Source organism: Pristis pectinata, chromosome 27, assembly GCF_009764475.1.
Source record: "Pristis pectinata isolate sPriPec2 chromosome 27, sPriPec2.1.pri, whole genome shotgun sequence".
NCBI lineage: Eukaryota > Metazoa > Chordata > Chondrichthyes > Rhinopristiformes > Pristidae > Pristis > Pristis pectinata.
In genome coordinates, this window is record NC_067431.1 from 8,669,674 (window position 1) to 8,690,018 (window position 20,345).

Here is a 20,345-nt window from a genome sequence, read left to right on the forward strand (position 1 = left end):
TGTGTGTGTGTTCATACATGTGTCTCAGTGTGTGCTTGTGTATGAGTGTGTCTTTATGGTTTGCTATGGTACCATCATACTAAGTTTGTCCATATTAAAGAGCAGTGCCATAGGGATGGCCTCAATCTATCTGGTTCTTCCTTCTGCTACATTTCTCATTCACCAGCACTTCAATGTCCCTTGCATCTATGTCTAGCTGCCATGAGGAATATGCATTTAAGAGACCTGCTCTGATTACTGCACAGTGGTGATAAATTGGGTGTGCTCCCATCAGGACCCACACAGGTCAAGTTTGAACACTTTTTGGGTGGAAGTCACGCTGAAGCTGTTGCACTCTTGGTTTTGGCTAATTTTTCCATCTTTCTGGGCTTTCTGAATACTGTCTATTTGTCATTGGTACTAAACACAATGATGCGTTAATCCACCGGAAAAGATGGAATCCAAATCTGTAGGCAATTATATAGTAGCATTCACACATTGTATTCTGCTTCTGAAATTTGTCCCATTGAAGCCAATGGAAATGAATTTTGGATGCAAAATCCAACACACTAATACTGCTCGAGAGCAGACTTAAATGGTATCAGTTGGGGTGAATTTCAAGGTGAACATCTCTTCCCATAAACTGGGATTTTATGTGAGATTTGATACACTTGGCAAACTTGGAGTGAGATTATTCAACACAGTATTCTGTTACTATCTGGAATACACTGCCTGAAAGTGTGGAGAAAATAGATACAACAATACCTTCCACAGGAAATGTTGCATCCATGCATAAGACGGGCATAAGGCAGGGATGTGGAGAAAATTGGATAACTGACAGACAGCTGACGCAATCGGCTGAAGGGCCTCCTCTGTCTGATTTTGTGATGCATTGATTCACCAGGAAGCTGTAGACCTCTTCTTCAGCACGACTTTTTCTATTTTTGGATGAATATTCTTTACATTATCATCTCTGTTTGCTTCCTTCCACAGTAATAAGCAGCAGCTTGTATGAACAGCATACACTAACCAAGCTTCCAACTTCCCCTCACTTGGAGTTGCATCTGGCATTAGATCCAAAGCTTTAAAAAATGACAGCGATATTAGTACCAGTGAGGATCTTGGCTGCATGCATCATGAAAATATATAGTGTGTGTGTGTGTTCTTGGCTACATTATGAATATAGAATGTGTGTATGCGTGCACGTCTGCAGTATGTGTGTGTGTGTCTGTGTATGCGTGTGTGTGTGCGTGCGCGCGTGCCTCTGTTAGTTTGTCTGTACATGTGTGTGTGTGTGTATATGCTCTTGTGGGGTGTGTGTATCGCCTTGGGGAGAGTGGATAAGATAAGATATCTTTATTAGTCACATGTACATTGAAACACACAGTGAAATACATCTTTTGCATAGAGTGTTCTGGGGGCAGTCCGCAAGTGCCGCCACGCTTCCGGCGCCAACATAGCATGCCCACAGCTTCCTAACCTGTACGTCTTTGGAATGTGGAAGGAAACCAGAGCACCCGGAGGAAACCCATGCAATCACAGGGAGAACGTACAAACTCCTTACAGACAGTGGCCGGAATTGAACCCGGGTCGCTGGCGCTGTAATAGCGTTACGCCAACCACTACACTATCATGCCTGCCCCGGAGAAGGAGGTGGAGTGTATGTAGGTTTGCAACTCCACACTTTCTCAATCTCTCCTCATTAATGCTCACACAAACTGCTCACCCGTAGCAGGGTCTCGACCCAAAATGTCACCTTACACTTCTTACCTCCACAGATGTTGCTTGACCAACAGAGTTCTTCCAGCAGGTCTGTGTTTTCTCCTAGATTCCAACATCTACAGTTTGCTTTGGGACTTTGCTCCAAGAATTATTACTAAAATACTGAAATCATGATTGGGAAGATTAAGCAGCACAGAAATGTTGCTCTTGTATGGAGAAGGTGAAGCAGAACAATGTTTTCCTGCAGACCTTTGTGGATGGAGGTTAGATGTTGTCAGCCTGAAAGCCCCTTACCTTGTTTCCCCCTATGTGCATACAAAATGGGGAATGGGGATGGGGATGAGTCAGGTCAGTTCGGTCTTTGGTCTCTTGAACAGTTTTCACAGTTTGGTTGAGAGTTTCTGTTGTGCCATAATGATAAAGATGTGATCCTAGTTGATCGTATTGTGGAGTTGTCCTGAAACCAGGGACCAAAAATGATCAGTGTCCTCATGTGGAACATGACCTATGACGAGGTCCTTAGAGATTTATTTGATCCAGTGATTCCTGTGAATTAAATGATAGAAGATACATTGGGTGCTAACTTCCTTCAAATGAATATGATCACTGCATATCTTCCTATATCGTTCATCAGTCATCAGTTTCGATGTGAAAATCTGACCCATCTAAAGTGCATGGTGATATAATGGAACATCTTTGTTCATTCTTCATGTATCTCCTCCTGCCTTCAGATGACTGGCAAAGGGAGAGCTGCAAATCGGAGCCATTAATGTTTGAAATTGAATGCTTGGTTGTGATTCAGAAACTGCATTGGTTTCCTTAAGAGAAATTAGGTGTAGTGGGGCTTGATGGGCCCCAGAGGGCAGACACGGTACTGTAACAGTTAGCATAATGCTTTACAGCACCAGCGGCCCAGGTTCAATTCTGGCCACTGTCTGTAAGGAGTTTGTATGTTCTCCCCATGTCTGCGTCTCCCCATGTCTGCGTCTCCCCCGGGTGCTCCGGTTTCCTCCCACATTCCAAAGACGTACAGGTTAGGAAGTTGTGGGCACGCTATGTTGGCGCTGGAAGTGTGGTGACACTTGCGGGCTACCCCCAGCACACTCAACACAAAAGATGCATTTCACTGTGTGTTTCGATGTACATGTGACTAATAAAGATATCTTATCTTGAGATAGAAATTAGTCAGAGCAGGTGGAGGACACAGATACAGGTGGACTGACTGGGTGCATTACATGTGGTATACACAGAATATGTTACTATGGGTAATAAGTTATTGAGAACTTTGTTAGTCTTGACTCCAAATGAAAAGTAGTTAACTGAATTTTGTTGTTGAATTTTGTTATCTCCCACTACTTCCCTTGACATATTCCACAGTCTAATTTCCCCTATAAGTTCTGAATAACTGATGCGAATCACTTGTTCATGAATAAAGATAGTGACTAATTCCATAGGTATGCAGTAATACGTCTGATTGGATCTGATTCCCTGATGACTCACTGAGAAGTGCAGTACCTAATGCATTAACTTCAACATTCAGGAAAGCTTGCAAATTTAATTCTTGGATTGTTTAGATGGGTTTTTGCATCCAACTTGATAATGGTGAAATGCAGTTAAAGTCTACATTATGAAGGAGAAAAATGAGTCAGTCATTTCTGCTTCTGACTGTTTTTTCATGATTCTTACCCCACATGTGCATGTGCAAACACACCTTTGCAAGTTTAGTTTGTGTGCATATGGATGTGTTTGTTGTGTATGTCGATGGGTTTATTGTGTATGAGTGCATGTGCCTGCGTGTGTGCTTGCCGTTTATGTACTTGTTATGTTAGTGATTTTTTTTGCGTGAGTTTATTGTGTGTGTGTCTGTACCTTGTGCGTTTGTTGTGTGTATCTAAGAGTTTATTGTGTATGAGTGTTATGTGTGTGTGTTTGTTATGCACGTGTGTGTGTGTGTGTGTGTGTGTGTGTGTGTGTGTGTGTGTGCTGGGGGAGCAGAGGTGGGCAGGGATACCAGTGCTGTAATATATCCATGACGGAATGGTCTGCTGAGGCTCTGCTGCACTAACACAGAGAGGGATGGATAATGGAGAAAGTTACTGCGGCACTTCCACACCACAGAAGAGTATCCTGGCATTGTTCAGAAACTATAACGTCAATGAATTTGAAAAGTTTCCCATGTACTACTAATCTAAGTCGATACTATTATGCCCCTAATGATATAAGATCATTTGAGACAGAAGGCAAGGTATATGAAAAGAGCACAGTTCATGGATATTGAAGGATGATTTATAACAAGAGAGCATCTAGATCTCACTGTCACTGATATACAGAGCATCTTGCTGATCAGTTACTGATAGCATTTAAATACTTCATTAAAATGGACTGCACAGTAGCTTATCCAATATTACTTTATCGTCCTTAAAATCTCCAAACAGCAGAGTAATTCTGTGTTAAGAGAAATTAGCAATTATTGCTACCATTTAATTTGAAAGGAAAAGATCTTGCTTTAAAATATGAACCTAATGGGAACAATGATGTGATTGTTAAATATTGGACCAAAGAATAAATATCTATATTATCAACTCAAAATTGGAATGCAAAAGCATTAAAATTTATTTCAGAGAGGCTTAATATGTGTGGGAGCTCAATAAAAAGTAAGAGAAAGAGAGAGAGAAAATGAGGACAGAAAGAACCATTGAACACAAATCTCATCTGTATTTGTCTTACAACATGTCTGCTGAGAATAGAGAAAAGGGAAAAAAAGCACTTACTGGTGAAAAGATTCACTGGCAGTGTCAGTTGTAACTGTGCATGGAAAGAGCCCAGGTTTTGTGTGGGCTGGTGATAGGTCGGTTTGGGCTAATGAAGGAGGTTATGTAACCAGGGATGGTCTAGTTTTAACACCTGCAGAAGCTGATCAGTCCAGAAGAGAGTGAGAAAGGGAGAGAGAGAGAGAGAGCTTGAGTATAGAGAGTACAGCACTCGTTCACGAGCCTCTTGTTTACCTGCAGTAACTAAATCTCAGCATCTGATTTTAGGTTCTGATCCCCAGTCGTGTTAGGATGGATTGCTGTTCTGTATGTATAATTTCCATTTTTTTTCTTACTCATTTGATTGTGATATGTCTGCTTAATTCAAGTCTGGTGTTTTCAGAACCTTTAGTTTTGAAGTCGTAAGATGTTTATCAATGAGATACACTGAACAGTGAGCTGATAACTACTGTTAACGGCATTTGGGGTGTTCTGATTTATATCACTTCAATTAACATGTTCAATTCATTGGCTTTCCAGAGATTTGTTTGTTTTATAAAATGTAACTATAACTGAAAATAGCATAATCTCATATAGAGGATTGAAATCTCTCAGATACTGCACTGTTTGTGTTGTGGGCTTTGGGTTTATTAAAAACAATTCTAAATAAGAAGCTCTTCAGGAATGAAGTTTTAACTGAAGAATTAGTGGATCGGCTTTCTGCATTTTTAACTCTTTGAGTGCTGCTTTCTTCCTGCTGTTCTTCAGTAAAGTATACATTTTCTGGAAGCATCTAGGCTCAAAAATATCTTTCCGGGTGTCATGCCGGGATATGGCATGTGGTTATAAAATTCTCTTCATCAAACTTCCACCCAGAAAGATGTATTGGCTTTGAAACACTGCGATGGACATTAGGATAATTTAAAAAAAACAAGTAGTTAGAGACATTTCTGCATTAATATGAATTAGGTATTATTTTGGTCTTTATGAAGTCACAGTTATGATTCAAAATATGATGATTGTTTATTATATTTCTACATTTTAAATTTCAGTTTAGGGATATTGATAAATAGAATCTATCAGGAAAAGTGGCACCAGTAACAAGAATATAAAGAAGTAAAAAGTACATTTTATACAAACCTCCTTCAGTCACATTATAATAAGTATCTGGAATCATTTGCCATGTAGGGTTAGGGGAAATGAAACTTCTCAAACATCTCAAATGCAGTTATAACAAAGAAGAGGACTAGGGGCTGTGTGTGGATGGGACAATATGCTCTTCCATTCCTGTTTTAATAAATGTGTTGGATCTGAACTGATAGAAGATATAGAATACAAAGGATGTCCAGTAGTTAACAGAATCTAATGTGTTCATATGACCATGCACTTAACACCATTTTAAAGTAAGAATTGTGTTGAGAATTTGAAATGGAACCATTGGGTCTCATTAATAGACATCAGCAGAATGAATGGCATCTGATGCAAATATTTCCCCAATCAGATAAGTTCTATTTTTGGTAATTCAACTTACATTTAACTTCAGTTCAATTCACATTCACCAATCTGTGCTGGTGGTCTAATGATGATGTGATGGTTGTTATAACTTGGAGTGGACTTCAGTGATTTAGAATGGGCTGACCGTGTGTAGAATATGGACCCAAAGTGGAAACAAATCACCGATTTGGAATTCACAATGTATAAAGGAAAATTAACGTATACCCCGGAGCAATTTCAAGGCTATAATTATTTGCAGTATATTAGTTGCTCATGCCTTGACTATCTCTCATTGTTTATTTTCTTCTACCCAGCTAAGTGCCTCCTCTATCAAAGTAGATGAGTGAGCTTAAGTGCCTTTGGGTTACTACTGATGCTGTTCTTGTTCAGGACTATGGAAGCTTGACAAATGCTTCCCTTCAATTTATCCCCTCTGCTTAAGGGAAGTTCAGATCGACACGTCAATTAGGATTGGACGTTGTCTGACTCTTATGTTCAGGATATTGCTGAAACTGTACGACTGACAAATGCAGCCTTGAAATATCAAGGGAAAGCCAATCACTAAGTTGTTTTGGTTCTTGTGTGTGATGTTTTCTTTTTCAAAAATGCTGCTACTCCACCATGTTGGAAGTCGCATGCTATGCACGATCCTCAGCCGACAAGATGGGTGTGACATCTGCTCACAGACTTCCATTGATGCCACAAGGTGCAACAGATGCATCGGAAAAGGTTCTCAGATTTTCAGTCTTTCATTTGTAGAGACATAATTAAATTCTCCATGGTGACATATTCAATGTTGAGAACTTGTCGTGTGATGATTTACAGACACAAGCTCGCACAATGTCCCCATGTCATTCTAAAATACAACTGCAGTGTTTCTATCTGTAAACTGACCAACCCATAATCTTTCATTTCTTCTTCCTTATACGTGTCATTTTTGATATAAAAACAGTGGTTTTAGGCAACTTCTCCTCCCCCACTATAAAGCTAAAAGGAAGACTTGTATTTTATGTAGCACCTTTGTTGTCTTCTGAAGATGCTCTGTATGACCTTCAGGAGGGTGACTTCAAAACAGGCATTCAGAACAGTTCACTGATGAAATGCATCATAGAGCCAACTTAGAACGCTGGGTATTCCAGATGGGTCCTGGTGCAAGGTTTTGACCCAAAATGTTGACAATTCCTTCCCCCCCCCCACCCCCTCCCCCACTCCAATGCTGCTTGGCCCACTGAGTTCCTCCAGCAGATAGTTTGTTGTTCCAGACTTTATGTTGTGTAATGAGACAGCATTAATCAGTAAATTCACAGCAATGGATCTTCCAGGGAAACATGACCACTGTATCATTTTTTAAAAATTCAATTTGAGGATAGTAGACAAACATTTAAAGTATTTAATAATTCTCAATAAGTATATATTCCATTGAGAAATAAAACTCAGTGAGAAAGCTAATCCATCCACTGCTGACTACAGAGATTAAAGATGATATTACATTGAAAAGAAAAGTTTATAATACAATCTGAGGAACATTAAGCCCAAAGGTTGGAAGTATCAGGAAGCAACAATGTGACCAAAACTTTGATTAAGCGGGACAGAATACGTAAGCAATAAATATTCAACCAAATGGGAGAATGTAGAAAGGGAGAAAGTAGCAAAAATAAATGTGGGTCCTATAGAGGAAAAGGAATTATAATGAGGAATAAAAAAATTATGAGACATTAAACAAATATTTTGTATCTGCTTGTAGAAGGCACAATAAGCAAAACTAAAATAGCAGGGAAATCAAAGGTTTAAGAACAGTAAGGAACTTATCATTAATTAAATATCCCAACATTCTAAATGAAATTGGCTGCAGAGTAAATGAATGTATAAGTGATGATCTTTCAAAATTCCTGATATTCTGAAACCGTCATATCTCAGGGAAATATAACAAATGGAACACCACTTTTCAAGAATAGAGAAAGAGGAAAATGGAATCTGTTATTCAGGGCATGATAACAGGACACTTGTAAAATGATAGTATCATTCAGCATTGTCAATGGTTCTATGAAAGGGAAATCATGTTTGAAATTCTATTAGAGTGCTTTGAGAATATAAACAAAAGATAAATAAGGGAGAACCAATGAATTTCATGTATCTGGACCTTTGAAAGGCACCTGGTAAGGTATCTCAGAAAAAGTTATTTGGGTTCAGGTCACATAAAATATGGGTAGAGAATTGGTTAAAAAGCAGAAGAATGACAGTAGGAAAGATAAGGTATTTTTAAGGCTTTACTAATGGTGTGCCAGAAGGACAGTAATGAGCCTTTATCCATTCATAATTTATGCTGTGAAAAGCTGAGAGTTTTACAACTTGTCCTTCTAGCGGAATTATACAGGGCTTTGATGATGTCTCACCTGAAGTACAGTATGCAGTCTCGTTCTCTACACCTAATGAAGAATATACTTGCCTTGCAGGCAGGTATTTTGGATTCACCAAATTGTTACCAGAGATGAGGTAAATTTGTAGGACTGAAAGGTGGTGCAAGATTCTGGATTGTAAAAGTAAATGACAAGCAGTGGTGAACCTAACCCAGGGCAGCTAGTCACAAGATAAGGGGTCAGCTATTTAGAAGGTGATGAGGAAATGAAAACATATTGGAATTGGGTGGGACTGCAGTGATTCAAGATGACACCACCTTCTTAAGGGCAATTAGGGATGAGCAATTCAGTGCTGGCTCAGTTTGTGAAGCCCAGAAATGAATTTAAGAAGAGACAGGACAAGGCACAGAGTTGGCCAGTATGTCACAGAACGATGGAGCAAGCTGGAGAGGCTGTATAACCTACTTTCTTCAATTTCTTATGTTCTTATGAAACACAATCCATTTGTTGATTCTGTTCTGGACCACAGTGAAACCTGACACAAGAAATAGATTTGACATTATGTAACGTAACTGACCTGGCTCCTTTTCTCAGCTTTTTCAAGCTTTCTACCTGTGATAATCAATTCATCAGCTCCTACTGGGCCAGAGCATCCAGGAATGGAGATGACCCACTGGTAGGTCTCCTTCTATTTGATATATTTTTTCAACTGATTTGATTGTGTGACCCTACCCAAAGTCACAAGGTCCTTTTGAGGTTGCTGTTGCAACATAGGAAATACAGCAATCAATTTCCATCATCAGGCTCCCACTAATGTCAACAAATTAATGATCAGATAATTTGTTTTTGTGATGCTGATTGTGGCAAAATATCAGCCAGGCAACAAGACATTGCTCCCTCGATCTTTTCTCAGTTGTACCATGGGATCTTTTATGCCCCCTTGAGAGGTCTGTTGGGGCATTAGTTTTTTTGCCTGCCCTGAAAAACCAAGCCTCTATCAACATAACACTCCTTCTGTACTGCACTGGAGAGTCATGCCAGATATTGTGTTTGTTTGAAATGATATTGAATCTATAATCTTCTAACTCAGAAGAGAAAATGCTGCCTACTGAGCCAAAGCTGACACTTAATAGATTTTTTTTTGTATTATGATATCCATACAATACAGAAGTCTCTGAATATCTGGGAATACTGGAACCATACTTACTGCTAAAAAGATAAGCTCATTCAGTGTAACTCAGCATCTCCCTGTAGCCTGTAATACTGATTGTGGATTGCTAATGCTTTAAATTTCCCTTCCAATATCCTGCCAGGAACTCTTCAAAAAATGTAGAAAATCAAAGGCAAAGGAACAGCAGCATCTTTTATTTATATTCCACCTGTAATTTTGTAAAACCTTCCCCGCATATGTCACAGAGCATTATCTGACAAGGCTTGACATGAAGCCAAAGAAGAGATATCAAGAAAGTTCAGCAAACTTTTGGTGAAAGGAATATATTTTAAGAAGTTTGAGACTATCCCTTTAACCCAAAGGGATAACTAGTGATTTGTCTTACTGAAAGACAATGGTGCACTCTTGGCATAAGTTCACTGACTTTAGGTATGTCTGGGATGAGGTAGATTTTCCATGCACTATTCCCAGAGGAAGTCTGCAGTAAAACTCAACACTCCTCTCCGCTCCATTTTCACCAAAAGAATGCTAATAACCTTTACGCTCATCGCCTCTTTACAGACATTCTTTCTGGAAAGGTGGTTAACATTATTTTCACAAGATAATGCGTTATCAAGATGCATGCATTTTTTATGAAGGAAAAAGGGAGTAGAATGGAGGATATTTTGAGGGAGAGGATTCCAAAACATATGACCCCGGCAATTCAAGGCATGACTGCTGATGGTGTTTGAAGGAATATGGGGTGGTGGTGGGGTGATGTGATGGGGGGGGGTGTGCAGGGGTGAATAGCAGTGGGGCCAGGGAAAGACCACACAGAATTAAAGGAAGGCAGGGGTTGTAGAATGATTGAGATGGGTGGCGATTTGAATGGAAGCATTTGAGAACACAAGAAACATAGATGATGAGCATTTGGTTTGAGTTATGATCTGGTCATTAGGAGAAGGAAGAAAAGCAAGAAATCAAGAAAGCAATGAAGTTCACTTGATAGTACGGCATATTAATAACACAAAGAGTTTGATATTGGGCTCTGAGGTTCATTCCTTTGGAATGTTTTGCCAGGATAAAGGCACATGGGTCTATAAATGCAATTTATTCTTGGTTTATAAATATTTGTCAGTGTTTCTAGACTTGGGAGAGTTAAAATCAGCCTCCTCTTTGTGATGGCTTGCTGGAAATGTGTTTGACGGCTCTTGAGGAGGAAAAGGAAGTCCATCTTTGCCTGCCAACGTCCAATGTCCAGCTGGCATGTGGAGCTTGAAGTGTACCAGGCAGCAGAGATCTGTGAGTATCCTTATTACAGAAAGGCCAATGTGAAATTGCCAACCTAGCAAGAGTGATAAATCTAAAGAAAAATTGGAAAGGAAATCAAATGATTAAAAATGACGTGATTGTGCTAAAAATTGCATTACTATCAGAAAAACTAGGTTATTATCAATTGCAGCTACCTCCCTAGGGAAAACCTTGTTAAGCTGACTTCCTACTGTCTGGGTTTGAAATGTGTGTGTGCAAATGGTACTTGTTTCAAGGAGCCAATTAGCCACAGTTAGCAAGTACGCAAAAGGAAAGGTTATTATTTTTCAATTGCAGCTATAATAGAGATGTCTAAGCCCACTTACTTTATCACGCTGTAGCTGAGAATATTTCATCTTGTGTATTTTGAATTACCAAACGCATGCATCTTAATAACACTTTATCTTGTGGAAAAACAGCAAACCTTTCCAGATAGAATGCCTGTAAAGAGATGAAGCAAAATGAAGGTTATTGCATTCTTTTGGTGGAAGTGGGACAGAAAAGGGGAGGGATGGGGTTAAATACTACAGACTCCCAGCAGGAAACACACATGGAAAATCCACCTTCATCCCAGACACATCTGGAAGTTACTGGAAGAATCTACAATAAATATCCATGAATGCAGGCCACTAGTTTTCTATGGCACTTACATCCACACAGTGCAATGAAGAACATTTAGCATTTATCATGAGCACCCATTATGTAGCAGGCTTTGCTTTGCATTCCCAGTCTTCACATAAACTATCTTTCTTGCAATTGTACTGGAAGAATCTAATGAAGCTGGGTAAACCATGCACTATGGATTATCTACACATCACTAAACCATTTTGACATCTGAAACTTTTCAATTGCTTCACATTTCCAGTACAAGGGAGTCTAAAACTTTAGAACGTAAGAAATAGAAGAAGTAGGCAATTTGGCCCCTCATGTCTGCTCTGTCGTTCACTAAGATCATGGCTGATCTTTCACCTCGGTGTCACTTCCCTGCACTAATCTCATATCCCTTGATTCCTTTAATATCCAACCATCTATCATTCTCTGTTTTGAATACACTCAGCAACTAAAACAGTAACCCTCTTGGATAGGGAATTCCAAAGATACATTATACTCGAGGCGAAGAATTTATCTCTCTCCTGAATGGACAGCCCTTATTTCGAGACTGACTCCTGGTTCTAGACACCTTAGCCAAGGGAAACATCAGTTCTATACCTACCTTGTCAAACCCCATTAGAACATTATATGTTTCAATGAGAACACTTCTCATTCTTCTAAATGGAATGGTCTATAGACCCAGTCTGCTTAATCTCTCATAGGACAATCCCCTCATTCCAAGAATCAATCTGGTGAATAAATCTGCTGCACTCTATTGAAAGTATATCCTTCCTTAGTTAGGGAAACCAGATCTGTCCATAATATTCCAGGTGCAGTCTCACCAGAGTACTATATAACTTCAGCAAGATGCCATACACACGTGTACTTATTGTACTCCTGTACAAAAGAGGAAGGACAGAGAGGAATACCTACAAATGCTAGTGAGAGAGAACAACATGTGTGCCAGAGATAGTATCAGGACCAGTGTTTCACCACATCCTAATATTTAATTTACTTGTTTGTGCCAAAACATGTACTGAAGCATTTTACACCATCAGTGCTTCCATTGAAGGCAGCTTGTGCTAAACCATTATGTGTGCCTCAGTGTTTCTCTTTCTCCAGAAGGGCCAGAGGAGGATTAATCCCATGCCCCATCAAATCTGTGCATGGCAACACCTCAAGGCATGATCTAATTTGGAGCATTTTGTGTGAGTGAGCAGATAGATAATACAGTGGTAATAGGGATAGGAACTCGTGATGTTTAAATGATCAGCCAGCTGCAGTTCAGGCTTTGAACCCCAGAGCGAGGGCAGTAATCTTTGTCCTTCTTGTTTTGACTGACTTGGGGACAAGTAACACAACATAGGATATTCTCCATCCCATTTATATCATTAGTCCTGCTGAAATGCTACTTGGCCATGGTCAGGTAACTCCCTACATACATGTAACATGGGAACAGATGATGTGGTGTCTGCTTGTATGGCTGGGCTCTCTGGCTGCCACGTACTCTGATGCCTACACTTGTGCTAGTCCACTGGCATGGCCGCAGAAATCTTTGAGGCCAAACCTGGGCTATCTCAGGGCCCCAGCTATATGTGGAGGGGTGAGGACTGCCTCATCCCTCTGTGTCCTTGGGCACTCATCATTGCTAGGCATTTCAGCCATTCCTGCCATTTATATACAACCAGAACAAGGTGCAAATAGATACAAAAGATTACAATTAAAATACAGCTGCTAGGAAAAGATTGGAGGACTGAGCTTTGAAGCATCCACAGTTCACAAGTGGGATCACTACTAAGATACTTGCACCTGTGCAAGGATATTCTTTGAGTTTTGCATCAGGTTTGAGCAGCCGCCAGGAATGGATATTTAAGGAGTTGAATAAGTGAGTTCAAGCACTGTAGCTGAAAGATATGGGGCTGGAACTTGCTGGGAACTGCCAGAAATTCTGTGCAGAACTGTGGTCTGCATGGCATGAGCTTGCTGAGCTGCCTGGCTACTTATGTCAGGGAATCAGCCCACAAAACCATAATGGATCTGTGAGCCCATCTATTTGAATGGACTGGAATGGCTGTAAGCAGGGAAGGTTAGAGTAAAATGTTTACATTTTTTAAAATTAATTGTGTTTGCTTCAATATTTTAATGAATTTAAAATGTTCTTAAGTGTGTTTTAATTGATTTTAAATAATTTTTAAATGCTTAAAAATTGCACAGTTGATTTTTCAATGATCTTTGAATGCCTCTGATCAGTCAGATAAATTTGAAGTAGAACATCTTTGACAGACCACAAAGCTGATAGTATTCCGCTTCCCTTTCATGAGAGGGAGCTTGTTCTGGCCCACTCACATGACAGCAGGTACCTGCACAAGATCCTAGTGCTAAATAAGCCCTCAGCATTTTTGAATTAGGACTATCCTTCAAGAAGTTCCGTGTTCTGGAAGTGAGTTAAATAAGAGCTCTAATCATACGCAGCTCAGCAGCAAATGTGGCCAGGAAGCTGCACCCACCGTTCTTCAGGCTAGTGACAAGAGGACATGGGGAAGATCCTTAAAGGATTGAGTCAAGGGACATAGTTCCTAAGTGGAAAAGTTTGTTTCTTCAGAGCCAAATGAAAGATTCTTGGAGCCAATATTCTTCCCCAGTCTAGTTAGACTGCTCCAGTCTTCCCCAGTCTTCTAACTAGACTTCCCCAGTCTAGTTAGACTGCTCCAGTCTTCCCCAGTCTTCTAACTAGACTTCCCCAGTCTAGTTAGACTGCTCCAGTCTTCCCCAGTCTTCTAACTAGACTTCCCCAGTCTAGTTAGACTGCTCCAGTCTTCCCCAGTCTTCTAACTAGACTTCCCCAGTCTAGTTAGACTGCTCCAGTCTTCCCCAGTCTTCTAACTAGACTTCCCCAGTCTAGTTAGACTGCTCCAGTCTTCCCCAGTCTTCTAACTAGACTTCCCCAGTCTAGTTAGACTGCTCCAGTCTTCCCCAGTCTTCTAACTAGACTTCCCCAGTCTAGTTAGACTGCTCCAGTCTTCCCCAGTCTTCTAACTAGACTTCCCCAGTCTAGTTAGACTGCTCCAGTCTTCCCCAGTCTTCTAACTAGACTTCCCCAGTCTAGTTAGACTGCTCCAGTCTTCCCCAGTCTTCTAACTAGACTTCCCCAGTCTAGTTAGACTGCTCCAGTCTTCCCCAGTCTTCTAACTAGACTTCCCCAGTCTAGTTAGACTGCTCCAGTCTTCCCCAGTCTTCTAACTAGACTTCCCCAGTCTAGTTAGACTGCTCCAGTCTTCCCCAGTCTTCTAACTAGACTTCCCCAGTCTAGTTAGACTGCTCCAGTCATCCCCAGTCTTCTAACTAGACTTCCCCAGTCTAGTTAGACTGCTCCAGTCATCCCCAGTCTTCTAACTAGACTTCCCCAGTCTAGTTAGACTGCTCCAGTCTTCCCCAGTCTTCTAACTAGACTTCCCCAGTCTAGTTAGACTGCTCCAGTCTTCCCCAGTCTTCTAACTAGACTTCCCCAGTCTAGTTAGACTGCTCCAGTCTTCCCCAGTCTTCTAACTAGACTTCCCCAGTCTAGTTAGACTGCTCCAGTCTTCCCCAGTCTTCTAACTAGACTTCCCCAGTCTAGTTAGACTGCTCCAGTCTTCCCCAGTCTTCTAACTAGACTTCCCCAGTCTAGTTAGACTGCTCCAGTCTTCCCCAGTCTTCTAACTAGACTTCCCCAGTCTAGTTAGACTGCTCCAGTCTTCCCCAGTCTTCTAACTAGACTTCCCCAGTCTAGTTAGACTGCTCCAGTCTTCCCCAGTCTTCTAACTAGACTTCCCCAGTCTAGTTAGACTGCTCCAGTCTTCCCCAGTCTTCTAACTAGACTTCCCCAGTCTAGTTAGACTGCTCCAGTCTTCCCCAGTCTTCTAACTAGACTTCCCCAGTCTAGTTAGACTGCTCCAGTCTTCCCCAGTCTTCTAACTAGACTTCCCCAGTCTAGTTAGACTGCTCTTCTGGACCTTCCTGTTGGCTTTATCCTTGTTGGCCTCCACCACGGTACCAACTTGTCAGGCAATGGTGCAGTTGGGCTGCATTGCAGGACGCTCTCAATCAGCCTATAATGCTCTAACACACTAAAGTGAAAGCATGAACATTATTGTACCTGTATTTGGGATTAAGTCTTTATTTATTGCAGAGGTGCCATGAAACAATGCTCCCAGGGATAGCTCTGAAACATTTTGCCAATTTGGAGTATAAGGTTACCTTAATATAAAAGCTTTGTGACAGGTGCCTGGGAAAGCAATTAATGTCTTGCATAATGCAGTGCCGATGGATGCTCCAAGTTGAGCATTCACAGAATATGATGCTCACAGATTTATTGAGGTACTGCCATTGTATATAAAAAATTGCACTCTCATATAGTTTGAAATGCTGCTACTTTAAAAGAAAAAGCACATCACCTGCAGGAGTGACTAAAACTAGACATTGCAAATATATGGTCGCCATTTATAAATAGAATAGGGAGTTCAGGAGAAACTGCTTTACTCAGGGAATGGTTATAACATGGAACTCACTGCCACAAGGATCAGTAAAGGTGAACAGTATGTAAGAGGAAGATAGATAAACAGAGAATGGAGAAAGGAAGAGAAATGTACGCTAATAATGTTAGATGAAAAGGGATGAGAGAATATTGTGGAAGGATAAACATTAGCATGGACCCACAGAAATTTACTTTCATAATGCCTTTCTCTCTATTCATCACTATAAAGGAGGCAGGGTCTGTCAGTGGGAGCACTACCAGGCACATGTAAATCCATCTAACAACCATTTTACTGTACTTTCCAATGCCACCTTCCTGTTTCAATCCCTATCCCTACTGTTATTCTTCATATCTGCTGATTGTCCCTAACCCAGCTGTACTCTCTATGTCAGTCAGCTAACCCTGATGCTGCTCTCGCTGTTGCATTTGGAAGCTCTAATGAAGTATTCTGTAGCTCTGTTTTATCTTCAGTGGCACTCATTTATAAGATATCTTTATTATTCACATGTACATCGAACTACACAGTGAAATGCATCTTTTGCATAGAGTGTTCTGGGGGCAGCCTGTAAGTGTTGCCACGCTTCCGGCGCCAACATAGCATGCCCACAACTTCCCAACCCGCATGTCTTTGGAATGTAGGAGGAAGCCGGAGCACCCGGAGGAAACCCACGCAGACACGGGGAGAACGTACAAACTCCTTACAGACAGTGGCCAGAATTGAACCCGGGTCACTGGCGCTGTAATAACGTTATGCTAACCACTACACTCCTTGGAATAATACAAATCAAAACATCTTAGAATAATGAATACACAGTAAAGGGATCACCCCATGGTAAGGAAAGCAATATTCTTGTCATGTCAAATAGCCATTATTTCTGAGCTAATCCCAAATGGTTTGTGGAATTTATCATTGTTGTAGGCAGGCAGTGGATGGACAAATGTTCAGCCTGCCTAACACTGAGGTTCAATTGAATTTGAGCCAGAACTATACAGATGCTAACTGTGTTGCTTAAAATCTTGGAGAAGAAGAAATCTGGTTCTGATCATGGGCCTCAGCACTGCTTAGATGAAAAGAGGGCAAGGAATATCAGATTAATTAATTAAGCAGTAAAAGCACACCCAACTGCAAGGAGAATAGCTAAAAGGCGTTCAAAGCACAAAACTTTCAAAGAACTCTTATTGTACGTTGTTATGTCTTCCTCTTACTGCAGATTTCCCAATATTTAAATAAATCTGTTGATAGTTTTAGCTTGAATATATTAGTATGGCTGCAAGATATTTTCTGCTTTTCAGAGAAGATGGAGAAATGTAATGGTTAACTTATGCGATCGCCAGTTGTCAATACTTAATTAGGGAATAATTGCTAATCCTTCATATGTGAATTAGGATATAACTTTCATTTCATTGAATTTACTACAATTTGCAGATCTGCACTACAAATCTTATTGGGTAAAATATCATCATTCTTACTGTGCTCATGAAAGTTCTTCATGGGGGAAGTCAGTGATAAGGAGAAACTCACTTTTGTCCTTTCTGCCTCAACAATTCCAGGTCTTGTGCAGTATGGACTCAATGTGGGGAAAACATCTTCTTTAAACAGTTCTATATTACTCAGCTCTCAATCCCACATCAATGGATCATTCACGCTTGGGTGAAACTTGTAGTTCCTAATTCCAGCCGTTTTCATTGCTTTGCTAAGAATCAGCAACTTGGTGCCAACCGTGCTGAATTCTAGACGTGTGTAGATGATTCAGGAGCTGGATGACGATTGGATAAACATGCTTCTGTTGGAGTATTTTAAAGTTGCCAAATTAGTATATGGAGGCCTGGGCTGATTATTCAGATGCACAAATTTGAAACCCACCATGACAACTGAGAGAGTTAAATATAAAAATTTAAAATAGTTTGGAATAAAAAGTTAGATTTAGCAATAGTGAGTATGGAGTTACCAGATTGTCATTAAAAATCCATTTAGTTCACTAATGCTCTTTGGAGAAGGATGTTTGGATCTTTACCTGGAAACATGTGACCCCAGACCCAATGCCGTCCTCTGTAACGACCAAGTGGACAGGAAGGGATGCGACAGAAATGTTGCCTTTGACCCAGTGAATGAATTAATAAAACAATTACACAAAGATAAGACCTTTGTCCCAATAGCTGATTCAAGAGCTGTGCTAAACCACTGCACTGCTCAATGCTGAACTCAGTGCTCGTAAATCAATCGGGTTTTTCCCAGATGGGGATTTAAGGCAGCTCATCAGCTGTGAGAGGAATTACAGTTACCCATTCCTGTGTATACTTCTAATTCTCTCAAACCAAGTTCATTGGAATAATAATTGAGAGGGAACTTCAAGATTGTGAGTAATCAGAATCCATTAAAACAGTAGATTGAAGCTTCTGGTATTTAATGTACTGCTGTGTCAGGGGATTAGCAGGAAAATGGTTACATTACTGGCCTAATAATGAACACAGAGATACTCAAGTTTTACCGTGACATTTGATTATTTAAATTCACCCTTAATTAAATTGGGATATAAAGATAGTTCCACTGGTGGTGTTTATGAAATGGCAGGATTGTTGTAAACCCCATCAACCTCACCTATAAACATAATGGAAGGATGAAGGCTGTCCTTAACTGGTCTGAGACTTAGGACCCAGAGCAATGTGATTAACTCCTGCCGCCCTCTGAAATGGTCAAGAAAGCCATTCATTTAATGATAGACAATGAATATATTTTTGCTGCCAGCAATTCCCATGTTTCCAGATGTAAATTTTAAACAATTTATTTACCCTGCCTCAATTGTCTTTCATCTCCAGAACATGTGTATGTCCTTCTGATGCTTCAACTTGGTAGTTATTAATATATCTATAAATAAGCTACAAAAGCCAACAAACTAATCAATTGTAAACAAAGTCACAGATGAGTTAAATCATGTGCTTAGCCAATGCTTTCTTTTCAGGGTGGTCATTGGAATAATTATTGAGTAGAAACTTTGACTGATTTTCCAATTCCCTGATGCAAATGATCCTGGACTGGCTGGAGTTTTTGTTTCTTTTAATGGCCAACACGCCAATATTATAGACACTGACACAGGGAGCTGACATCGGTGTTTGAGTTAAAGTACTGTGTTTGTTCCAGGTCCACTTGCACATGCTGCTTCAGTGTTTGGCCAAAACATTTGTGGCATCTGTGAATATCATCTGTTGACTTGGACAATGTAGGAGAGGAAGTGGGCAGGCAAGGAAGACTGGAAAGCTAGGATGGGAAAGAGCAAGGAACAAATCCACCACCCACATACAATATTATGGTACAAGAGTGATTTGTGTCATTAGATCTGCTTTGCAGTCTGCTGCTTAACACCCACCTGTCTGCTAAATCCAATTGGATTTTGTAGTAATCTCCAAACCAAATACATTTAATATTTGCATTTTATCTTCAACTTGTGACATGTTTGCTTACAGATAAGCAAAAGCCTTTCTTGCAAGCGCCAACTTCTCGGTGAATAACTTTGTTTTAAAAGCTTGTTTTCTTCCCTCTCTTTTTTTGTTTAATGAAGGGTGATAAAGAAGAAACCTGCGTGAAGCACGAGGAGGAAGATATCCTCGACATCCCCCTGGATGATGAAGAGGCCAATGCAGCCGCTGCAAAGATCCAGGCCAGCTTCCGTGGCCACATGACCCGGAAGAAGCTCAAAGGTGGAGAGAAGGAAGATTCCGAGCAGAAAGCAGATGGCACACGGGATTGCGAGGAGGAAGCACCTGCAGATGGGCCAGACGAGACCAGTGCGAATGCTGGAGACTTGGGAGCAGCCGATGCAGGCAAGGAAGGAAAAGATCAAAGTGGGGCTACCGAAGAGGCAAAGGAAGGGGCATCTGTTAATGGGGACCAATCAGAGACAGGTAGGAACTCATTCTGTCTTGTGGCTTCACCTCCAGACATTGCAGCTTTTTCCAGTTTCCTCCCTCAGTCTCTCTACCTCACACCTCTCTCTCTTCCTTCAAAATTTTCCCTGCATCCTAGTTGTAATGCATAAACAATGCCTCACAGTGATGGAAATATAAGGTCAAAACAGAAAATTCAGCAGATACTTAACAGGTTGGGCAGCATCTGTGGAGAAAGGAACAGAGTTGAATGTTCGGGTGGATGACCTGAAAGGTCAATGGCCTGAAATGTTATATCTGTTTCTCTCTTCCTAAAACCTAATGTCTCCTTCTTTGCTTTGTGTTAATTTTTGTTTGATCATGATACCGTGATGCACTCTGCGACATTGTTGTTGGTCCACATTTTACACCATAAGCAGAGAACAGATAGAAATAGCATTGCAGACTGAAAGAGGGATTTTTACTTTCATCATCAGGATGGATTCACCATTATAAAGCTATGCTTGTTTACACTGTTGAAAAATAAGATTAAAAATGTTCCATTTATCTACCTTCTTTCATGGCTTTGGCAAAGTGTTTACAGTGAATAACACACC

The 20,345-nt window shown here is 40.5% G+C and overlaps 1 protein-coding gene across 1 annotated transcript in view; it reads left to right on the forward strand.

Annotated features, from left to right (window-relative positions):
- The first annotated feature begins 4,649 nt into the window (after window positions 1–4,649).
- LOC127583681 (neurogranin-like) overlaps window positions 4,650–20,345 on the forward strand; it is a 64,775-nt gene continuing 49,079 nt past the window's right edge. The window contains exons 1-2 of the mRNA XM_052039920.1: window positions 4,650–4,778; window positions 19,425–19,767. Coding sequence (XP_051895880.1) covers window positions 4,764–4,778; window positions 19,425–19,767 — 358 coding nt within the window. The 5' untranslated portion in view covers window positions 4,650–4,763. The remainder of the gene's footprint in view (window positions 4,779–19,424; window positions 19,768–20,345) is intronic.